Source organism: Manis pentadactyla, chromosome 4 (genome assembly GCF_030020395.1).
Source record: "Manis pentadactyla isolate mManPen7 chromosome 4, mManPen7.hap1, whole genome shotgun sequence".
NCBI lineage: Eukaryota > Metazoa > Chordata > Mammalia > Pholidota > Manidae > Manis > Manis pentadactyla.
In genome coordinates, this window is record NC_080022.1 from 112,174,838 (window position 1) to 112,198,614 (window position 23,777).

At 42.4% G+C, this 23,777-nt stretch overlaps 2 protein-coding genes and 1 long non-coding RNA gene across 5 annotated transcripts in view; 2 read left to right on the top strand and 1 right to left on the bottom strand.

The window, feature by feature from the left end:
• PRUNE1 (prune exopolyphosphatase 1) lies at window positions 1–17,547 on the top strand. 2 transcript variants are annotated; one of them, XM_036905192.2, is made up of 8 exons: window positions 1–207; window positions 5,857–5,949; window positions 6,500–6,702; window positions 8,391–8,575; window positions 10,924–11,082; window positions 11,824–11,918; window positions 13,641–13,799; window positions 15,613–17,547. In XM_036905192.2, the coding sequence occupies exons 1-8, from the start codon at window positions 169–171 to the stop codon at window positions 16,039–16,041; spliced, it is 1,362 nt and encodes a 453-aa protein (XP_036761087.2). In that variant the 5' UTR covers window positions 1–168; the 3' UTR covers window positions 16,042–17,547. The 2 variants fall into 2 exon arrangements, with proteins under 2 accessions (XP_036761087.2, XP_036761088.1); XM_036905193.2 differs by lacking the exons at window positions 1–207; window positions 5,857–5,949; window positions 8,391–8,575; window positions 10,924–11,082 and having other exon boundaries at window positions 6,627–6,702.
• On the bottom strand, window positions 13,806–19,396 carry LOC118922444 (uncharacterized). The gene is made up of 4 exons (XR_005028775.2): window positions 19,289–19,396; window positions 18,259–18,335; window positions 16,091–16,166; window positions 13,806–14,471 (listed from the first exon to the last, which is right to left on the bottom strand). It is a non-coding gene; the product is annotated as an uncharacterized LOC118922444 (long non-coding RNA).
• BNIPL (BCL2 interacting protein like) overlaps window positions 18,068–23,777 on the top strand; it is a 14,458-nt gene continuing 8,748 nt past the window's right edge. The window contains exons 1-5 of one of the 2 annotated variants that reach the window (XM_036905204.2): window positions 18,068–18,238; window positions 19,345–19,409; window positions 20,043–20,267; window positions 23,178–23,360; window positions 23,545–23,647. In XM_036905204.2, coding sequence (XP_036761099.2) covers window positions 18,195–18,238; window positions 19,345–19,409; window positions 20,043–20,267; window positions 23,178–23,360; window positions 23,545–23,647 — 620 coding nt within the window. In that variant the 5' untranslated portion in view covers window positions 18,068–18,194. The remainder of the gene's footprint in view (window positions 18,239–19,344; window positions 19,410–20,042; window positions 20,268–23,177; window positions 23,361–23,544; window positions 23,648–23,777) is intronic. The other variant, XM_036905203.2, reaches the window with a different exon arrangement.

The following is a 23,777-nucleotide window of genomic DNA, read 5'->3' on the forward strand; positions in this document are numbered from 1 at the left end:
GGGAGCGCCGGATTACGCACTTCCTGCCAGTGTCGGGGCCGAGTCTCTGTGTGGCGGGTTCGAGTCCTGCCTCCTGACCCTGCCTCAAGGCCCCTGAGACCGGGGCGGGGCGCATTCAACCGATAGCCTCTCTTTGGCGAGGGGCGGTGGCACACATTTGGCTTCACCATGGACGACTACCTGCAGGGTTGTCGAGCTGCTCTGCAGGTAACGGATCCCTGTCTGACCGTAAGGAATGGAACGGGGTCCAGGAAGGACGAAGATGTGGGATCTGGGGAGCACCCGAGGGTCTGTATGGAGGGAACATGGAATTATGAGGTGGGGACTTGGGATCTGATCAGGCTTGAGAGTGAGGAACGAGAACCTGGCTCTTGAGAGTGGGAATGCTGCTCAGTCTCCCCGTTCTGAGCCCCTGCGTTTGGGATCTGTCCAAGAGCGGGGAGGAGGAATCGTGGGTCTGCATCCTGCATCTGAGCCTCTGCTCTCTGCCGCCTGGGTCAATTCCGTCAAAAGCTCCAGGGCTGTGCTGTCGCTAATTCGCGCTCCGCGAGGTGTATTTATTCCTTTCTCCCCGCCAGTTTTTTCAGATCTCCACTCACAAGGCCTCCTTTGGCCCACTGGCGTCCAGGTGAAACCGGAGGGTACGAGGGAATCCGTGCCGACCACCTTTTGCCTCTAAAGAGCTGTTTCTGTTTGGGGGCCCTAAGTCATTCTAGAATAAAGGTGGTCATGGTGTTTTACTTTAAATCTGTTTTTAAGCCAAAGATATCTGTTGACCCACAACCTACATTCGTTTCCTTCCAGTTTCTTCCTTGGCCTTTACACAAATAAATTACATAAAAATCACCTGTCTGGAAGGGGATAAGCACAACGTATATTTGGAATCAGAATTATAAGCATGACTCCTGAATGCTTTGTGGCTAATTTGGGTACTCTTTGAGCCAGTTGGAATCTCCCAGCCATGCCGACTACTCATGCAGCATTAGGCTTCTATACCCAGTTAGCAGCAAAACACAGAGAGAGAGGCTCCAGGAGGTCACCTGGCCCCCTTACTTCAGGTTACACCGCCCCTGCAGAACACCTAGATGCATGGTTGATTATGCCCTTCTTTGAAAGTATCTTCAACTCTACAGATTTCTCTGGACAATAGATTCTGGCCTTTAACATATCCTAAAAGTCACCTAATTCCTTCTGCAGACTCAGCTGTTGGCATAATGAATGTCTTCACCTGAAGAATAGGGGTGAAGCACAATTTTAACACCAATTACACCAAATATTTCCATGTGAATTAAAAAGTTGGGGAGAATTTGTTTTAATACATAAGGCAATTTAGAACTCTTTGTGGCACTATTTCATGTACTAAGCAGTTGGATTTCCACCCTCCAATAACCCATATGACTGGTCTCTTTCCACCAGTAAAGAGCCCTTGGACCTGAAAACCTCACCGAGCTGAATTTTGTCGCATGCTTCTTTCCTACAGCGTCTACCCTCCAGAGGCTCTCCCTGCCCCCCTTCATCCCCTCAGGTTAACAGTGTATCTTCCACAGCAGTATGAAACTGAAGAATACTGAATTTTTCCCATATTGCTGGTACCCTGCTTTCTCTGCCTGCATTCATCCCACCAAAGAGCAAGATATAGATCTTCATTTTTCTGAACTTGTGAGCTTGTTAAAGTGAAATTGTATCTTAGAGCTCTCATCATCAGACAACCTAGCGAGGGCTGGGAGAAATGAGAACATTAGACTCAAGGAATGTTAGTAGGTGAACTGGTGGCAGGATATACAGGTGATCGCCAACAATTTAGATTGTTTTTAATTATAAAAGTAGTAAATGTACATAGTGAAAAAAATTCAAATACAAAAAGGAAATGAAAAAGATATCCTCCACCAATCCCCTCCAATTCCCCAGAGCTGCACCATTGTTTCTTATATAATGAAAAATATAATTTAGAAAGAGACACTGTTACATTTGAATGTTTCTGTTAAACTATAGTATAACTTTTGGGAAATTGTGAATGCTTGACCTTTACACCCGAGAGATAGCTGATAACCCAGCCAGCTCTCCAATCAATACCATATTTTTAGCATCTAGTACCACAGATTATCTATAACCTCTGCCACAATGGATAGTAGGCTATCTCATGTAAAAGAAATCCTATTTAATGTCCTATTCATGATAACTCACCTTTCACTTCTAGGGGGAAAATCTTCACTGCAGGGTAGGGCTGCATTCACGTTTAGGAGTCCATTCAGAAGACTTTGGATAAAACATGCCATCTGCACTTCTTAGGCATGAGGCAGGAATCCAGAGTGGCTGGCTCAGACATTTGCAGTCCTAGTGTCAGCATTAGTCTCATTTTCTGTGCCGGGAAGGCTTCCCCATCTCTGGCTCCCTGTCTGTTTTTTTTTTTTTAACTCCCTCCTTAACTATTTTGTAGAGTAGGCATCAGACATATTCAGCTTTTCAAGGGCAGTGGTTGACTTTGCCAGCCCTAGAGCACATCCTCTTCCTCCACCCGCCTGCCCACTGAGGCCACAAAGAACATCAGGACATAGTCATTTCAACTAGTGGGTTGTTTTGTTTTTGCTTTTTAAGAAAAAAGTTGATGTTTACTTGTAGCTCTCAGATTGTATTTGTTCATTGGCAGCTAAGGTTTTTTCATGCTCTAAGTATAACTGTATTTGCCCTGAACTCTTCCTCTGATGGATAGAAAACTGAAGCTGTGTGGTTTGTGCTTTCAGCTGGTGGCGGATGAAGTAGGGGCTAAGAGTTACACATGATTTTCCTAAATGAGGAGAATAGTGCCTGATAAGTTGGACAGCCATATCAGTTTGCCCAGGAAAGCCTTAGTTTATTCAGGCATAATCATTAATTGCACCTGTTCTCATTTCAGGTGCCCCAGTTTGAACAATAAAATATATACTATGTTAAACATCTGTGATACATGCCCATGAAAAGATAGCTGGTTCCTTATGGTAGCAGTCCCTTATGAGAGCCACAGTTGCTGGAAGCCGGAGGCCTGGGCAGTCAGCGAAGCCTTCACAGAAAGAGGGGGCCTTTGGGAAGGCAATGAATGAAGAGGGAGGAGTAAGGAAAGAAGATGGACAGGCGCTCATTTCTATGAGTACAGAGTAGGCACTTAGGTGTTCCTTCCTCCAAAGCCTCCAGACAACTTCATGGAATTGATTACAGTATTAGCCTCATTTTAAAAATGAAAAATGGGGCTTAGAGAGGCCAATGTACCACAGCGAATAAAAAGCAGAGCTGGGATTCAACCCCAGTCTGTGGTCTTTTCAAACGGCAGTTCTGCTGCTCTCCGACAAAGAACAAACAGGGCAAAGGGCAGAGCTGGGAATGTGCACATCATGTTTTGCAGGTGGTAAACAGACCAGTCAGGGTGGGGTAATGGTGCATGCTGATAGAGGAAAAGAATGCCACCACCTCCCTTGTTACTCCTGTTACAAGGCTTGCGAAAAATATCAGACTATTTCTTTGGTATTAGTTCCTTTTGGTTGCTATCTGAGCTTGGCTGAGCACAAGAGGTTAGTTATTCACCTTCTGAATATCATTTTTTCCTCACCTCAGAGTCATGAGGTTGTATTTGGTCCCTACTTTCTGCTTTTTTTGCTTAGCCTTCTCTCCATGCTGGGGATGCATCTGACTGATGCCAATCAGCTGTCACTTGTTATGAAGCAACACTAACGTAAGTGAGTTTTTGGAAAGGTTCTTCAAGGGCCTCTTTGTGCCCAGCCGTAGGTTTCTTCTCCTGGCTCTACCTTTTCCCTGCTCTTATTTTTCTTTCTCCAGAGTCAGGGCCATATGGCCTCTACTGTTTGTATAGTTCCCTCCCTAGAGAACATAGGACCCTTACTGCTTCACTAAGCAAGTTATATCTGCAGCCACTTATCTCTAGAGCTTTGTTGCCATGTTGGTCCGTTGGTCCACAGCCATCTGGGCAGTTCTTGGGATCCAGGAAACAGGGGGGCCTTCTCTGGTATCAAGTTGAGGAATTCATTGCAAGCCAGATGAGTTATTAGAGGACTGGGATCTTGGGTATAGAATTATTGTATTGTGTTGGAAAAGAGTTTAAAAAGAATCTCCCCTCCCCCATACTGTTCAGTATGAATGGATCCTGATTGCCACCCTCTTGAAGTAGGCTTAGAGAAATGGGCACAGAGGATACCCTGACAGCAGACTTTCCCCAGAAACCCCTCTTCTGAAACCTTGACAGATACCCTCAGCCTTTTGTACTTCTCTGTAGGAGTGGGAATAGGAGATGGGGAAGAGGGTGTTTTAAAAACAAAAACCTATCTCATTACTAGATAGGGCAATTTATATCACCACAAGTCTTCTAAAATTATCCCTTTCTGGCTATAGCTTTCTGGAGGAGTGAGGGGAGTTGGTAAGAGCCAACAAAGGGAAGATAATTTTAGGTTCCCCTAGGTTCTCTTTTTTCCTAAAGTTAATTACTTGACAACTGTTTCTTGCTGTGTTTTGCTTCTCTGCATCCCTTTCCCACTTTCCTTAACTCTTCCATCTTGCAAATCTTCCCTAATTGAAAAGCCAGAGTATTTCAATTTTCACCTTTCTGTTACCCAGTAATTCTCAACTGGGGTGATTTTGCTGTCCGCAACATCCTTGGGAATATTTGGCAAGTCTGGAGACATTTCTGATTGTCATGACCAGGGATGCTCCTGATATCTGGTGGGCAGAGCCTGGGAATGCCACCCACCATCCCAAATGCATAGGGCAGCCCCACAACAAAGAGTTACCCCATTGAGAATATCCGTAATATGGATATTAAGAAATCCTGCCATAACCATTGTGTCTCATTTTGTCTCCCTTATGCCCTTCTCCGTCAGAGAGACGTTCAGAAGTAAATGTTGAGATTGAATTCTCATGGCCTACGCAGAGCCATGGATGTTATGGTCTCATTCTACCTGGCAGAATGCTCATACCCAGAATGAAATAATAATTCCTAAAGTAACCGCCTCTTTGGATTATTTTGAGGATTAAATGATTAGTTAATGCACTTAAAAATAGTAGCAGTACATAGCACTCTCCAAAAGTTTCAAAACAGAACCAAACCCTGTCTCTGCTGTTGTGGGCATTGTAGGTTTTAGTGTATTTTATTTAAAAGGAGATACAAGGGAACATAATAACAGATATCCTTTCCTCCTCAGAGTTCTTACAGCAGCAGGACTTTTCAAAACTTTAAAAATAAAAGTGCAGGCAGTGTCAGCAGCACATGTTCTTGCTTTAATCTGTACCTGCTGGGAAAGTGTCTGCTTCTCGGGTCATGAGAGTGTGGGTTATATCTGGTTGTCATGGATGTTTCTCTGGGTAGGGGGAGTTTGCATGGCCTGAATAACTGGATCATAGACTAGATCTTATTTTTACCTTTATTTTCAAAGTTTCTTCACCTATTCTCATGATTTAGAAGCATAAAGAGTCTTTTCGCTATTTGGAAAACAGAAGGAAAAAAAAAAGGGTTGATACAGCTTGGATATACCAGCTACCCCAAATACTCTACCTTTCATTTCTCCTCAGTTGCCCAAAGAAGTAGGATAAATCAGAGAATTATTCACTGTTGTTCTTGTGTGTAAGTTAACATTCAAGGAGACAGTGTAGCAGAGAAGAAAACTCACATTTTTGCTAGCTGTGTGGAACGCTTCAGACTTAGCTAAAACACATATGCCCGCTTGGCTAATATCTTCATCCATGAAATGAGGACCCATAAGATTATCTGACCTACCCTCTCTGTGAACATCAGTGATGTGTGAAGCCCTACATGAATAGAAGGTAAATGGAAATGGACAGAGATGTTTCTAGTTTCCCACTCTTCTTGCTCTCTAGGAATCTCAACCACTACATGTTGTGCTGGGAAATGAAGCCTGTGACTTGGACTCCATGGTGTCAGCTCTCACCCTGGCTTTTTACCTGGCAAAGGTGAGTAATTTAGAGCAGAGTCTCTTAGAATGAAAAGATTTGGATTCAAGACCTAGCTCTGCTACATAACAGTATTTAGTCTTGGGTAAGTTAAATCCCTTAACTTTGCTGAGTCTCATGTCACCATCTACAAAAGCTGAGATGATAATATTTTACAGTGTTGCTGTAAGGATCAAAAGAGTAAATGTATTTTGAAGAATTTATAAACCATAAAGCAATATTCTAACAGTTTATTATTGAGTTCCTTAGAGATATTAGTGATCTGGTGTGTAGTCCTCATGCCCAGGTCAGTTCTTGAGGACTGATAACCCCTTTTCTCTGCAGCATCAGTAACTTGGTCTTTCTCATGAGTTTTCCTTTTGACCATAATGTCATTGCTAGAAAGGAGAGAGGGCAAGAATTGTCCTTTTATTTTGATTAACTGAGTAACGTGGCTTTGAAAAGGGCAGTAACTTACCTAAGATCATGTCTCCCTTGGTCCCAGTAGCCTTGTTACCTTTCCTGTCTATCCCAAAACATTGCCATACATTCTTGTCTCTTTCCTACCCAGACAACAGAGGTTGGGGAAGTCTTTGTGCCAGTTTTAAATATAATGCGTTCTGAACTACCTCTACGAGGTGACAACGTCTTCTTCCTACAAAAGATTGGCATTCCAGAGTCCCTCTTGATTTTCCGGGATGAGATTGACCTCCATGCATTGCACCAAGCTGGCCAACTCACCCTCACCCTTGTTGACCATCATGTCTTACCCAAGTAAGTGGAAGGAGGTTAAGCTGGTACTTATCCTGTGCCATGCTCAGCTCTGATGAGTAAGAAATAAAGAGAGGAGGAAGAAGTTTTTGCTCTCAGGGATCTCACAGGCTAATCATAATTGATGGTTCATAACAGATATAAATCAACAGAAAATATTGGCAGTTCTCCATATAGAAACATGGAGAGCTCAAATTAAGAATAATTCAGAAATGATTTATCTGCCTTTGGTGTCATCATTTTAAGATTTCATGGCAGATTTAGTACAATAGAAACCTTTGAATAATGGTTCCAACTCTAATTTTTAAAAAGTTAGCAAAATTATTTCCTACATAAGGCAATATCTCATTAGTGTCTGTTGAACAAATGTACATACCTACAATAATTCCATTCCTAATTTAGGACTGGAAAAGCTGCCAAAAAAGCATGAATATGAGACCTTCTTAAATCTGTCTGACTCCTGCCAACATTGAAATGCATATTTTTTTCCTTGGGTACTCTGGTTGCAGCAGGGCATTGACAGAGGGTACCCAAAGGGCATTAATCCATCTATCCATTCACTAATTAATAAATTGATGAAGGTGAGACAGATGACCTGTTCTTAAGCTTTCAGTCAGAAGGGAACTAGGCAAACTGGTCATTGTAATGGGCATTAGAGCTAAGTGATAACTGTCACTCTAGAGGATAGTAGGTACATGAAGGGTGGAATGGTTAAATATTCTAGAGGGGACTAGTGGGTGTCAGGAAAGGTTTACTAACAGAGTTATAATACCTAATATTTTTTATATTAGGTATAATACCTAATACCTTTATCTATTTTGAGAGTACTAGGTGTTTGCTCTGTGAGTGGGAAGGTAAGATAAAATGGGAAGGCTAGAAAAAGCATCCAGGCAGAGAGAGCAATTAATAAGCAAAGGGCAGGCAGGCATGAAATAGCTTGGTGAATGAGGAACTGGAATTTGTTTTGCATGGCTGGAGCATAAGCTATGAGGGAGAAGTAGGATGTGGAAAAAGGTAAGACTAGAGAGGTTGGCAGGGGCCAGATCATGGACACATGGTAGGCCTGCCCAAAAGATTAGGCATCACCTTAGGGCAGTGGGGAACTACTCTTAATTCTATTTATTCCAGGTCCTGACAGAACCAAATTTACATTTTTCAAATGATCATTCAGACAGCATTGTGGAGGATAGCTTAGGAGGCCCTAAGACTGGAGGTAGGTCTTTGGTTAAGAAACTATTAGAATAGTCCAGATGAGAGAGGTTAATGGCCTAGAATAAGCCAGTAGCAGAGGATTGGAAAGGAGGGAATGGATAGGAATATAGACACCACAGGTCTGGTGACCTGGATGGAACTTGGGTATTAAGTGGATTAAGGTAATGGAGAGATTTAGATGTTGGCTGTCAAGGGTGTCAATTGGAAAAGCAACCCCAAAGGACATCAAATATGTGGATAAGATATTTGTAGCAGATACTTCACCAAATTCACTTATACATTATTTAAAGATGACTTCAGTTAAAACATTAAAGAGAAGAGAGAAGTGAGGCAGAGGTAGAAGTGACCAGTTTTAAGTGTTTGCCTAATATGTCTTATGGGTTTTCCTTTATGGGTGAGGTGGAGGTTGGTTGGAAGTAGCTGGAGTACCCTTACCTATCTTTCTTTCTCTTTTCCCCACACCCCACTTTGCCACACAGAAGTGATGCAGCCCTAGAGGAGGCAGTTGCAGAGGTGCTAGACCATCGGCCCGTTGAGCAAACCCACTGCCCTACCTGCCATGTTTCAGTTGAGCTGGTGGGGTCCTGCGCTACCCTTGTGACAGAGAGAATCCTACAGGGGGCACCAGAGATCTTGGACAGGCAGACTGCGGCCCTTCTGCATGGTGAGGGTGACTTGGAGGTTGGGGCCTGACTAGTTCTTCTTTTCCCATCCCAAAGAAGGGAGAAGCGGTAAAGTCTAGACTCTATTCTAGCTTGGCCATTCCCTCAAACACACTCAGCCCATACCTAAGGATGGGATTCTTTCAGGCAGCAATTAGGCATTGTGGGATACTTTATTGTTTAAAGGCCTGGGGATCTGAGAAGGAAGAATAAAGCTGGGGGGATTATGCTCCCCAACTTCAAGCTCTACTACAAAGCCACAGTAATCAAGAAAATTTGGTACTGGTGCAAGAACAGACCCATAGACCAATGGAACAGACTAGAGAGCCCTGATATAAACCCAAGCATATATGGTCAATTAATATATGATAAAAGAGCCGTGGACATACAATGAGGAAATGACAGCCTCTTCAACAGCTGCTGTTGGCAAAACTGGACAACTACATGCAAGAGAATGAAACTGGATTATTGTTTAACCCCATACACAAAAGTAAACTCGAAATGGATCAAAGACCTGAATATAAGTCATGAAACTATAAAACTCTTAGAAGACAACATAGGCAAAAATCTCCTGAATATAAGCATGAACAACTTCCTCCTGAATGCATCTCCTCAAGCAAGGGAAATAAAAGCAAAAATGAACTCATGGGACTACATCAAACTAAAAAGTTTCTATAAGGCAAAGGACACCATCAACAGAACAAAAAGGCGTCTTACAGTATGGGAGAATATATTTGTAAATGACATATCTGACAAGGGGTTAACATCCAAAATATATAAAGAACTTACACACCTCAACACCCAAAAAGCAAATAACCCGATTAACAAATGGGCAGAGGATATGAAGAGACAGTTCTCCAAAAAAGAAATTCAGATGGCCAACAGACACGTGAAAAGATGCTCCACATCACTAATCATCAGGGAAATGCAAATTAAAACCACAATGAGATTTCACCTCACACCAATAAGGATGGTCAGCATCGAAAAGACTAAGAACAACAAATGCTGGCGGGGATGCAGAAAAAGGGGAACCCTCCTACACTGCTGGTGGGAATGTAAGCTAGTTCAACCATTGTGGAAAGCAATGTGGAGGTTCCTCAAAAAACTAAAAATAGAAATACCATTTCACCCAGGAATCCCACTCCTTGGAATTTACCCAAAGAATACAACTTCTCAGATTCAAAAAGACATATGCACCCCTATGTTCACTGCAGCACTTTTTACAATAGCCAAGATATGGAAGCAACCTAAGTGTTCATCAGTAGATGAATGGATAAAGAAGAGGTGGTACATACACACAATGGAATAGTATTCAGCCATAAGAAAGAAACAAATACTACGATTTGCAATAACATGGATGGAGCTGGAGGACATTATGCTCAGTGAAATAAGCCAGGTGGAGAAAAACAAATGCCAAATGATTTCCCTCATTTGTGGAGTATAATAATGAAGCAAAACTGAAGGAATAAAATAGCAGCAGACTCAGAGACTCCAAGAATGAACTAATGGTTACCAAAGGGGAGGGGTGTGGGAGGTCGGGTGGGGAGGGAGGGAGAAGGGGACTGAGGGGTATTATGTTTAGTACACATGGTGTGGGGGATCATGGGGAGAACAGTGTAGCACAGAGAAGGGACATAGTGGATCTCTGGCAACTTGCTGCACTGATGGACAGTGACTGCATTGGGGTATGGGTGGGGACGTGATAATATGGGGAAATGTAGTAACCACATTGTTTTTTCATGTGAAACCTTCATAAGAGTGTATATCAATCATACCTTAATAAAAAAAATTTTTTTAAAGGCCTGGGGAGTACTTTGTTAACAAAAAGCAGAAAGGAAGCACAGGACAAGGGACTCAGAAGCTGCTTATCAAGCAGCTTTATGTAATGGAAAGAGGACTAGGCAAAGAAGCAGGAAATGGATTCTAATATAATTTCTGCCCAGTAGTTATGTGACCTTGAGCAAATCCCTTAACCTTTCTTGTTCTCATGGTCTCCATTTGGAAAAAAAAGGAAGAGTTGGGTTAGACTGTCTCATCCACCTTACAAAAATTTTAATGGAATTTGTTCTTTGGAAGAGAGGTCATCTTTCTCTAAATAGGTTTCAAAATCTCCAAGGACTGAGATAGTCAGGCTTCCTTTCTACCTTTCCCCCATTTCCTGCCTACATATTTGAGTCGGATTTGGGAAGTCTTACTCAGGACATAGTCTTAGTTTCTTGTTTTATTTTCAGCAAGTTTGCCCTATCGTCTCCTCTGTATTGTGTCCATTTGGTTTGAGGGTTATGTGTGTCCTGGCAGTTGTGAATGGAGGGCCATGGTATTTGAGTTCCACCATCTCCCTTCTCCACAGGAACAATCATCCTGGACTGTGTCAACATGGACCTTAAAATTGAAAAGGCAACTGCAAAGGACAACAAATATGTGGAGAAGCTGGAGGCCCTCTTTCCAGATCTGCCCAAGAGAAATGACATCTTCGATTCTCTGCAAAAGGCGAAGTTTGATATATCAGGTATGACGTCTTATATTGAAGACAGGTGTAAACTGACTTGTCTCTCTCCCATGTGAGAAAACAAATGGGCAGGCCTTGTTCATTATATTCTTGAACACCATCAAAACAATTTCAGAGCATGCATAATGATTTAAGCTTTAAACTAGAAAGAAACAAAGTAGTGGATGAATCCGGTCATGAACTAATCAATAGTTTACTGTATTGTTCTATCCTGGCTATTGGGTAGGATGAGGAGAAATACATTAAGAGTCTCAGAGGCTTCCAGTCTAATCAGAGAATATAGACATATAAATAAAATATAGTAAATTTTTAGAGATGTAGGTAATTGCTTAGGGAAGCAGAAGGAACATTTAGGGCGAGTGTCCAAACACAAGATGAAAACAACAAAACTTCTGTAATTTTGTACTCAGCTACCACCTGCTGATGTATAAAAAGGAAGAAAGAGTACTACGTCTGCTTGCAGAAGGCTAACACACACAGAAAGGGAAAAGTCAAAAGTAAAAGCCTCTCTTCCTTTCACTCTTCTCTCCAAAATCCCTTGCTTTAAAGATAACTATTGTGGCCCAGTTATTTAAAAGAATTTTTTTATTGTATAATTACGTTATCAGTAATCTCCCCTGTTCACTGCCCCAAAGAGAAGCTGTGTTTTTCCTCTGCCTTGACTCGGCTTGGTGTCCTCACCTTCCTGGTCTTTGGACTCAGCTCTCTTGTTTGACCCCCAGTCTCACATCCATTTTCTAGAACTGACCACTGAGCAGATGCTGAGAAAGGACCTGAAGACCATCTCCAGACAAGGCGCAAAGGTGGCCATCAGTGCTATATATATGGACTTGCAGGTAAGAGCAAGATGCAGCTGTGGGCGGGAGAGAAGACTTCCAGTTAGGTATGTGACCTGCCCCCAACTCCTGGGCCACCTCCAAGATATATCTTGTACCTGTGTACTTTTCTCCATGTTTACTATAACTCCCATAGTCCATTGTCTCTCACTGCACTTTATAATGACCCCCATCCTGGTTTCCCTGCCTCTACTTTTGCAACCCTACAAACCATTCTCCCCACAGCAGCCAGAGTGATCTCTTTAAGATGTTAGTCAGATCATATCAGCCTGCTTCCTTTAGCTGCTTTCTCACTGCACCTCTAATAAAATCTCACTATGGTTTACAGGCCCTCTGTGACCTGGCACTTGTCTTTCTCTCTGACTCATCCCATCCCAGCCCCACCCCTGCGCTCACCATGCTGTGGCCGCGCTGGTTGGCTCTCTGTTCCCCGGACCATTAAGCTCATTCCCAGCTCCGGAGTCTTTGTGCTTGCTTTTCCCTTTTCCAAGCCAGCTCTCTTATTCAGGTCTTAGCTCAGATGCCTCCTCTTTTGAGGGGTTTTTCCTGACCACCGTAACTGAAGTAATATCCTCTGTGCTCCAAAACCTCTAAGAATTACCTTATTTTGTTTTCTTCACAGCATTTAACACACAGAAACAATCATGTTTCATGTTTTCTTTACTTACTGTCTATTTTCCTCTACTAGTTTATCCAACTTGAGGGCACACCAGAGCAGGGACCATATTTCTTTTCTGTCTGCTATTTCTCCAGCACCTTTGACAGTGTCTGGCACATGGATACTCCGTATATTTTGTTGAATGAGTGAATGAATATAACTTTCGATATTCACTTTGAATATATATTTGGATATATTTGGATAATGGTATTTTAATACTTGGTTCCATATCATATTGGTTTAAATCATTGGACAATCTGATCTGAACACATACTCTCGTGGTCTGCACAGCTTTCTTTTAAATACTGTGTAAAAATACTAAATAATTAAATAAAACAAAATAGCATGGCCTCTACCCTTGTGACTCATAACCTAGTTTGGGAAACAAACGTTAAGGACATAAAAGGGTTGCCAAGTACCGTAATCACAATACAAATTAACACATTAGAAATGTCAAGAATAGAGAAAAGCCCTAATCTGAAACAGCTGATGGTGTTACTCATTGTAGGAAATACTGCATGAGCATTTGGAAGAAGAGTATAGATTGGCAAAGAATGAACAGCCAAGGATGTAGCTGCACGTGTCTGTTCTTATCTGTGTGCCCCATTGTTCTGTTTTAGAATAAAAATACCCACAAGAAAAAACCTTGCTTGTTTGATTGCAAGAACAGGAAAGCCTTGTACATGCCAGGAATGTTATATACAGTATAATTTTTTAATTCTTAAGACAATCATGTTTGGTGAATGTTTTTTCCTCATTTTACAGATGAGTAAACTTAAGTCCAGGGAGGTCAATGTAATTCCTTGATCATATAGCTAATAGGTAATAGAAATGATTTTCAAACCAATTCTGTCTGAACCCAAGTCCTATGTTCACCACATTCTACATACTGCCTCTCAGCACAGAGATAACACAGAGTAAATATCAGATAGCTTTTTTTATGGAATATGAGTTCCCAGGTTACCCTGCAAAGAAACACTTCATAAGCATTTTTTTGTTGATGGTGACAAGGAGGGTTCAGCGACAATGATAGCCCTCATCCCTGTGCATTTCTTCTCTTTCAGGCCTTTCTGCAGAGGTCTGGCCTCATTACAGATCTCCATGTTTTCTGCCAGGCTCACAACTTCGATGTCCTGGTCGCCATGACTATGTTTTTCAACACTCACAATGAGCCAATGAGGCAGTTGGCTGTTTTCTGTCCCCATGCAGCACTCCGAATGATGGTGAGTCTCTGATTCTTCTGCAACCCAAGGGCCCAACAGAGCTTTGCCTGTACCCACTGCCCTGTGCTGTAGAGACCTCTCCTTGGTTCTTATATTTACACAGAGGCCCCTTGACCTATTTCCAGAATCTCCTTGTCCTGCTGTATTCCATTCTCTATATACATGAATATTCTTAATCATACTGTCATTGAGAAAGAGAGATTCCAAAGAGAATTAAAGGCACAATTCCTATTTAGAAGAAACTTAAAATCAGGTTAAAAGGAAATGTTATAAATCTGTACTCAAAACTCAATTCTTGGTTTAAGCATTAATTCCTCACCCTTGCCAGTCAATTCCTTTCTTTTTACCCCATTGCACTGAAAATTGGAACCCAGGAGAAACCTTTTCTACTACTGAACCACACAGAGATTAATTACTCTGTGTAACGCTAACTCTGTAAGAAGTTATCTGGGAGCAGGCTTGTTCTCTTGCCTGGTTTTCTGCTGGCCACCTTCCCCACCCTCCTCCCTTTTGTTTTCCTCTGTTGGTTACTGATTAGCCCAGGGAAGAATTTAAAAGTGGACTAAAGGCAGTCCAGGGCTTCTCTGGGTTTCTTGAGGATTGCTGAAGTCTGGTCTGAACACAGCCTGGTAATCCTTTGCACCTATAGTAGGTGTGTCACCTCTTCTTCTCCTGCAGGCAGCAAATGTTATTTATAAACTCAGTGGAAGGTGGTTTGGCATTGTAGAAAGAGCTACAGTTTTTAAAGACAGACATACTTTTCTGTCCCAGATTTGTCACTTTCTTGCTCTTTGAGCTAAGGCAAGTCGGTTGACCTATTAGTCCACAAATGACATAATACTACCTACTAATTAGTTTGATGTGATCATTAAACAATATCGTGTGTAAAGTATACTACTGGACCCAAAATAAACGGTAAATTGTGGCTTTTACTAATCATGTCATGAAGGAAAGGGTGCTTTGGCCATAAGTGCCTCTGCCCACCTTCCTAAATCTCCCTACCTTCTCCCCACCACAGCACCTCTGTGCCACTCTTCTGAAATTGTGCAGGTATCTGAAGACACAACTATTCCCAGGCTGCCTCTGAGCTGGGAAATGGAGTCCTCTTTTCACAGTCTGCCCTACCATCTCCTCTCTTCCTCCTAGAAATAGTGTAATATAGTGATTTAGAACACTGGCTTGGGTTCAAGTGTCAGCTTTTCTTCATTCAAGCTATGACCATACGCAACTTATGTAATCTATCTGAGCCTCGGTTTCCCTACCTGTAAGTGAAGGTAATAGTAATACCAATCTTACAAGGTACTTGTGAGGATTAAATGAGATAACATTTGTAAATCGCCAGAGTTGGCACCATGCCTATCATATGTCCCACTGCCACTTTGATCTATTCATTCTTCCTGCTTCTGTCTTTCTCATGACCTCAGTACAGATTCTTATCCCATTCTAGCTAAGGATAGAGTTCAAGTTTTTGAGCAGAGGAATACACTTGGAGACAATACCAGGCTAGGAGCTCACAGGGTCCTGGGCTCTTCTTCAGACTCTACCATCAACTACATGATTTTGCTCAAGACCCTTAATCTATCTGGGCTTTGGTTTACTTATGAATAAAATGAAATATATGATCTCAAATGTTTTTTCTGTTTCTAAAATGCTATGTGTATTAGCTGATGTGCCTTTTGTTGCAAGCAATAAAACTCAACTCTGGATGACTTGATAACAAATTATTTTCTTACTAAAAGAAACCTCTAACTTAGAAGCCTCAGCTCTGCTTCACCACCTCATACACCCTCTCTCGGTCTTGTCTTCTCTTTAGATTTGTGGAGTTCTGGAACACTCCCACTCCCCACCCCTGAATCTGACCCCTGCCCCAAGCACCCACCCTAACCTCCAAGCCTATCTTCAGGGCAACACCCAGGTCTCTCGAAAGAAACTTCTGCCTCTACTCCAGGAAGCCCTGTCAGCATATTTTGACTCCATGAAGATTCCTTCAGGGCAGCCTGAGACAGAGGATATGTCCAGGGAACAGGAGGACAAGGAATTGGACAGGGCAGGTAACTCCCTGATTTCTGAACTGAGTCAAGATGAGGAGGAGCCTCCACTGCCCCCCACGCCTATGAACAGCTTGGTGGATGAGTGCCCCCTGGATCAGGGGCTGCCTAAACTCTCAGCCGAGGTCGTCTTTGAGAAGTGCAGTCAGATCTCGCTGTCACAGTCTACCACTGCTCCCCTGTCCAAGAAGTGACTATTGGGAGAGGAGGGGAGGGGAAAGTGAGAGGGGTTGCTTGATTCACCTCAAATGCATGTTTTGAGCTGTTTCAGCAGTTCTGTCTTCATTGCTCCAGGTTCTGGTGTGCTGTTCTCATAAATCTGGGAGAAAAAAGAAGTAGAGAAAGCAGCTGCTTTAGGAATGGCTTTCTGCCTCTTCCTCCCCAATCTCTAGTAATCAGAAAAATTTTATTATTTAATTTAATTCTTTAAATCTGCACTGACTCTCATCTATTTCATTTGCCAGGGGCATAATGTAATACATACCCAGTTCCTGCAGAGGGGCACAGAAAGAGAGTGCACCCTGAAAGGGCCCTCAGTAAGGCTCTTTAACAGAACCAGTATCTCTCGTGGAACCCAGCACTCATTGTCTTCATATATTCATTCATTCTCTTATTAATTCAGATACTTATTAAATACCTACTTTAAGCTAGATAGAAAGTAGAGTGTGCCTGGGAAACTCTTACTCCAGTTTTCAGCCTTTAGCAGATTTCCCACTCAGTGATTCCTCTTTCTGCCCTCAGTTAGGTAATAGGTGTCTGAGTCCCAGATGGCTAAATTTCTATTCCTAGTTTATTGAGACTCTTTCAGGATTTTTTGGGAGCAGACTGGAGGCCAGCATTTTCTGTCCAGATCAGGTAGCCTAGTTCTCAGTATCTCTGATCCCTCTGTCCCAGAGCTGCAGGGACCCTGAAAGGACCCAGAACACCCTGGTTCTTGAGAGTCCAGGAGATACCCAGGCAGGCCTAAGACCTCATAGGCACTCTTTCCCAAAGACAGCAGAAATGCAGTGAGAGCCAGCCTCTGCCTCACCGAAGTGGGCCTTTCATTTTCTTGTCCATCTCTTTCTCTTGTTCATATTAAAAGCAAGCATGGAGTTCTAATACCAACTGCCATGAACTGTGTGTCTTTTGGAAAGCCACTTCATTTTCTTATCTGTAAAGCTGAGGATCTGGACTATGTTCTCTGCTATCCTGTGGTCTGCCTGTTGCTGCCTTCCTTTCTCTCCTCTGCTTCTCTGTTTTTGGTTGTTGTTTTTTTCTGTTTTCCCTGGGGAAGTTCAGGGTCACTGGACTGTCTGCATTTATATGTGATTGTAGTAAAGGACCCGGCCTCATGTAGCATGTGCAGGGGTATGATTCATAACCATAGTGACCCACAAAAAGCTCCTTCCTATTGTCTTATTCTGCATGTATAGAGTCTCCCTTTTTTCTTTAAACAACCAGTTCCACCTTTTCCTACCCCATAGCTCTATCCCATGTAAGTTGCCGACAGTTTCACTAAACAGTGGGGTATGCAGTGGTTTTGGCATGACATCTTCAGTATGAGGGGGACAGTCTGACTTCACTTTGATGGGCTGATGTCTGTAGCCATTGGAAGGTAAAAAAAAGTGGTGTGATTACTGAACCAAAGGAATTTATGTTTTGTAACTTGGGTACTTTATTTTGTATTTTGTTAAAGTATTAAATACTTTTTTCCTGTTTACAGTCTTACTGTCTCTTTTTACAACTGTAATCAGGTCTTTCCCTCTGGTAATTATTTCAGGTTCCTCAAGATTCATCTCCCTTCTTCCTTCTATACTTAATGTCTTCTTTTGTTGACTTTTTTTTGGAATGAGGAGGAACAGTCTTCTCTCTTCTCTCATCCTCAGTTTTCCCTTAATTTATTTCTTCATCCAGAACCCTCCTTATAACATACTTCTGTGTCCCCAGTTTTGCTTATGCTTGAAAAGTAGGCCTAAATCAGTATTAAAATCAAAATGTTTTTTTACCTTGCTTGAAAAAAAAAAAAGAAAAAAAAAAACAGCTTCCAGAAAGTTTTAAAGAGTCTGAAAAGGAAAAATATTGCCTTTCTAGACCCATTCAAGACTAGCCACTTTAGAAAATGTACTCTCCTCCTCAAAACCCACCCCTACATAGGCAGGATTTTTCTTTTGGGCAAACCTGCTCCTTAGGAAGGGAAGGGAGGTGGCAAAACCTGTTTGAAGGTGACGTTACCTCTCTTCCACACCTCTCTCCTCCTCGGAGGCAAGAGAAACAACAGCTGAGACAGAGAAAGGGGGTACAGAGGGCTGGGGAGCTGGTGGACAACTCCAAGTGTTTAAAGAAGGAGCCAGGAAGACTTGTGAAGATGGAAACTATACAAGAGGCAGGAGAAAAGACATTAGATCTTGGGTAAGTAAGATCATGATTACCTTGATTAGAAATAAAGAGTGAATAGTCTTGAGGGCTTCCCCACCATCCAGCTCTTACCAGATCAAATCTTGGGTTCCTAGAGGAGACAAGAATGTAAGAGAATTAATTGTCAGAGAAGGGACGGGGCTGGCTATAAGTAGGAAATGTCAGTCAGTATGATAGGGAGCTGCAGAACAGGGGATTCCAGTATAATTATTGTTTCTTTTTGTTTTCAAGGAAGTTTCTATATTTTGTGTCTGATAAATCTAACCATTTCTCTGTTTTCTAACACCCATCCCTCTAGAAGGGCCATCAGGAGAGCTAACCCAGAACTAAGTTTAGGTCCAGGTTCTCCTTCCCAGAGAATCTCTCTTCCTCTTTACTTTCTTCCCTTACCCCTCCACCTATACCATGATTTCCCCTGACCACTCCCCAGTGTGGCAGAGGAAAGGCAGGCTTATCTAGGTACCATCTTCGCCAACATTGCCCAGTGGCAGTTGGGCAGGTCTGTTGGGTTCCAGCCAAATGTAATATGGAATGCTTCTCACCCCTACTGTGTAGGCAGAGCAACTGCCATAGAGGTAAATATGATTAGCTTTACATTCTGTCCTTTCTCTGGTCCAACAAGTAGGGGTGATCTGTTTCCAGCATGTAGTGAAGGTGACAGAAACATCTATCTAGAAGTCAAGAGATTGAGTTCTTTTTAAGGCCTGCTCTCTGCTCTGTACCTTAGGGTTCTTCATTGCAGTGTCTCCTACCTACTGTCCAGTTCCCTTAAGACACTGACTAGTTTGTCTCATGATAATTTTTCTTCTGGGGGACTACCTTAGGGCCAGCGAGAATGCAGAAGCAGCAGGATTAGGAGCTTCCCTGAGTCTTGGGGAACTGGGGCTGAAGGAGGAATGGCAGGGTGAAGAATTCCCTAGGTTAGGGTCGGTGGGATGGTCACAGAGGGCAGGGATGGTGAATTAGGACTTGAAGGAGAGAGATGGGAAAAAGGAAGCAGAGATGATAAAATTGTGGTGGGAAGTGAAATAGACAAATGGATACCTGGCTTGATTCCTTTAGCCTATATTTTTGCCTCCTTTTAATCTCTTCCCCTCTAGATGGCTTCCTGAAGAGACTGACCCTTCTGAAGATCCTGACAATCTTAAAAGAAACTCACAGGCAGGTAGGTAAATTAAAACCTAGACCTCAACATTATGCTAAGTGAAATAAATCAGAGAAAGACAATTACTTGTATTTGGAATCGTGGAAAAGCTGAACTCACAGTAATGGATAATCAAATGGTGGTTGCCAAGGTGGTGGAGGGGGGGAGATTGTTTCAAAGGGTACAAACTTGCAGCTATATGATTAATAAGTTTGGTGATCTAATGTACAGCATGGTATCTATTATTAATACTGCATTATATAAAGTTGTTAAAAGAGATTTTAAATGTAATCACCACACACACACAAAAGGCAACTGTGTGAAGGTTGGAGGTGTTAACTAATTTAATTGTGGTAATCATTTCACAATATATACCCGTATCGAGTCATCATGTTGTACACCTTAAACTTCATATTATATAATCTATATTTCAATTAAACCAGGGGGAAAAAAAAACAAGGCCTCAAGTTCTTGATTCTAGTCCATAGAAGGTCTATCCCTTTGCAGTTCTACTTCCCTTTTCCCAAGTGTCTCTGGTGTTAGTCCCTCTTTAGAATTCACCCCATATTAGCACTTCCATATATGGACATTCTAAACTCCCCTGCCAACTCACACACATCTTTCTGTTCCTTTTTCCCCCTCATCCAACCCCAGATATCCCCAGCACTTTAGCCCTGTGTGGCCAGCGCCCCATGCGCAAGCGTCTTTCTGCCCCAGAGTTGCGACTGAATCTGACTAAGAGGCCTGGAGATCGTGGAGTTTCTCCCACCCACTCTGTGCCTTCTTCTCCTGATGGCAGTTCTGACCTGGAGGTAGACGAATTGGAAACACCTTCAGACTCGGAGCAGCTGGACAGTGGACATGAATTTGAATGGGAAGGTGGGAAAGAAACCTGAGGATTGAGCTGGTAGAAGTAGAGCCCAATGTTAAAGAAGCTCAGGATGGGTTTAATGAGACTGAAGTTAGAACTAATAAGGTGGGGAACAAGAGGTAAGGTCAGTAAAATTAATTTCTGCAGATGGAAAGGTAGAGCTTATAGATCCAATGTGAGAGTAGTCAGTAGAGTTGGCAGGGCAGGGGGAGGGGGAGATTCTTTGTTTATTATGGAAAATTTTATTGAATGACTGTTACATGCTATCACTGCTGTAACTGAGTTATAAAGATGAGTAAGATAGTCCCTACCATCAGGGAATTCTCTGTTTAGTAAGAAATAAACAAATATACAAATAAGCACAATTAAAGGTTATGATCTACATGTGTATAGGGTACAGTATAGGCAAGGAGAAAGAAAAGGTCAGTTCTTCCTGAGAGGTGTTAGGGAAGACTACAGACGAGGTGATCCTGAGCTGATGTTTATCAGGTGGTTGGAAAGCCATTCTAAGTGGAAGAAGCAATTTGGGCAATAGCATGGCATGTTGGGAATAGAGTAGTAGGCATGACTATTTAGATAGTAAGGAAAACTTTGTTTCTTCTCTAATCACAATACTTCTGACACTAAATGTGTGGGGTTTGCCCACACTAACTAATTCTCCAAACTCTCCAGACACCAACTGGGTATCCTGCAATTCAGTAATGACAGTTGGAGTTAGCACAGACCCGACAGGTTAAGAGCTTACCCACAAAATTGCCCCCAGAGTTCAGACACCAATCATAAGTACAGGCTGTCATCTGTGCTTCTGACTGACTGGCTATTAATCAGAAGTTTCCACTACCCCCTCCTCAGGTTTGATAGTTTGCTAGAATGGCTCACAGAACTCGGGAAAACAGTTTACTAACAAGATTACAGGTTTATTGTAAGAGGGTGCAACTCAGGAACAGCCAGAAGGAAGAGATGCACAGGACAAGGAAGTGATGGAGAGCCTCCTTGCCCTCTCTAGGCATACCACCCTGCCAGCACCAACATGGAAACTCCCAGAACTCTTTCAGTTAGGGTTTTTTAGGGAGGCTTCACATGTAGGCATGACTGATTAGATCACTGACTGTTAGTGGTTAACACAACCTCTAGTCTCCTCCCTAGAGGTCAGAGGATGATAGTTCAAACCCTCTAACTTCCTGGGGTTGATTCCCCTGGCAACCAGCCACCATCCTTAGTAGTTTTCCAAATTCTTCTCATTAACATCACCTGATATGGTTGAATGGGGCTTGTGATGAATAACAAAAGATACTCTTTCACCTTTATCATCAGGAGCTGTTTAAGGAGCCAGGAACCAAACTAAAATACACATTTATTATTATATCATAGACATGAAGGGCTGGGAGGTGAAGAAAGAGTGACAAAAGATAGTGCTTCATTTAGTAGGTTGAGTCAAGTCACAGAGGGCCTTGCTATTGTGCAACCCAGGGAGTTTAGTTTGTCCAGTTGGTGATAGTGAGTCATTGAATGGTTTTAGTCAAAGGAGTAACATCAGATTTAATAGCTCCAAAAAGATTAGAAACATGAAGGTCCATCAATATAGTATTAATTCTATTATGTTACATCCATACAATGAAATACTGGGCAACTATTTTTTAAGATGAAGTAGCTCTTTCCATTGCTATGGAAAGATCATGCAGAATTAGTGGGTATAGTATATTGCCATTTGAGTAAAAAAGGTAGGGAAGGAAAGAAAGCTTATTGTAGCAATTGTGTAAAGGGTAGAATGAAGGAAAACAGACTAGGGGCAGGGAGTCCTGTTAGAAGGCTAGTAGTAAGGCCAGGTGAGAATCCGAACCAGAAATGTAGTAGTAGAAAGAATGACAAAAGAATATAATGAAGGTAGACAGAAGAGATTCTGGGTCCTGTGGCTTGAGCACTATAGAAAAGAAAGAGTCTCGGATGACATACAGTTTCTCTCTCAGGCAGCTAGATAATGGAGTCATTCATCAAGAAAGGAAATAGAGAGAGGAGGAAGAGAATGAGCTTGAACTTCTAGTCAGCACTTTGGGTCTGCTGACTTGGAGATGACAGAAAGATGCAAAATAGAGATGTCCACTTGAGGCAGTTAGGGATATGGTTCTGGAGTTAGAAGAGAAGTCTGGGTTAGAAAGGACAATTTAGAATCATCATGTTACTGATTTTACTAATTGAAGACATAGAAGTAGATGAGCTTACCCAAGGAAAAGTGTAGAAAGATGGAAAAAATTTGAAACTGGCACGGCCCTACCATAGTGCAAGGTTACCTCAAGGCCATTGTCTAGTGAAAAAGTGAGGGTAATGAGTTCCCAGGAAAGGGAGACCAGCAAGGAATTGGGTTGACTGAACAAACTAGGACTAGATGACAGGAAGAAATTGAGGAATAAGAGGTTGGAGTAATAAATTCTAGAAACCTGGGGAAATTACGAGATATGGAAGGTGTGTAGTCTGCCTTATTTTTATTTTTTTATTTTTTTATTTTGATATCATTAATGTACAATTACTTGAACAACATTGTGGTTACTAGACTCCCCCTTCACCAAGTCCCCCCCACAAACCCCATTTCAGTCACTGTCCATCAGCATAGTAAGAGGTTGTAGAATCACTACTTGTCTTCTCTGTATGTGCTGCCTTTCCCATGTCCCCACCCCCACATTATCTGTGCTAATCGTAATGCCCCTTATTCCCTTTATCCCTCCCTTCCCATCCATCGTCCCCAGTCCCTTTCCCTTTGGTAACTGTTAGACCATTCTTGGGTTCTGTGATTCTGCTGCTGTTTTGTTCCTTCAGTTTTTGCTTTGTTGTTATACTCCAGAGATGAGTGAAATCATTTGGTACTTGTCTTTCTCTGCCTGAGTCTGCCTTATTATTGATCCTGCCCTGTTCCTGTCTTTCAGATGAGCTGCCCCAGGCAGAGGGGCTGGGGGCCAGTGAGGCAGCTGACAGGCTGGGCCGGAGTTGTGTGCAGGATGTGGCTGGAGAAGACGGTCGTCACTGGAGGATGTTCCGAACAGGACAGCAGGAGCAGCGAGTAGACATGACTGCCATTGGACCCTATAAAAAAGTCCTGTCTCATGGAGGTAATGGTTAGCTTAAGTGGAGAGGTAAGAACTGAAATAAAATTCTAAGCTTTAAGCTCAGTTAATGGGTTCAGTATCCTCCCTGTGACTTCCAGAGACCCTCAAGAGGCCCTCAGCCTGAACAGATACACTGTCTTCAATATGTATTTGTTGACTGAATGAATTATCCCCTTACCTTCCCCAGGTTACCATGGTGATGGCCTCAATGCTGTCATTCTCTTTGCTTCCTGTTACCTGCCCAGAAGCAGCATCCCCAACTATACCTACATCATGGAACATTTGTTTAGGTGAGGTGGAAGGCCTCAAGGGCTCCAGCATGAATGTTAGGGATGGAAAACTAATAAAGAACCCCTCCTATGATTAGTAGCTGGTCACAGAGTCTGTAGTAATGTCCCTCTCCCTCCCCACAATTTCCAG

Excerpts from the sequence above, each read along its gene's own strand:
- PRUNE1 (XM_036905192.2), top strand. The coding sequence starts at position 169 with ATGGACGACTACCTGCAGGGTTGTCGAGCTGCTCTGCAG. Across the intron at positions 8,576-10,923 it reads GACTGCGGCCCTTCTGCATG|GAACAATCATCCTGGACTGT; the intron begins GTGAGGGTGACT and ends CCTTCTCCACAG. Across the intron at positions 11,919-13,640 it reads CTATATATATGGACTTGCAG|GCCTTTCTGCAGAGGTCTGG; the intron begins GTAAGAGCAAGA and ends CTTCTCTTTCAG.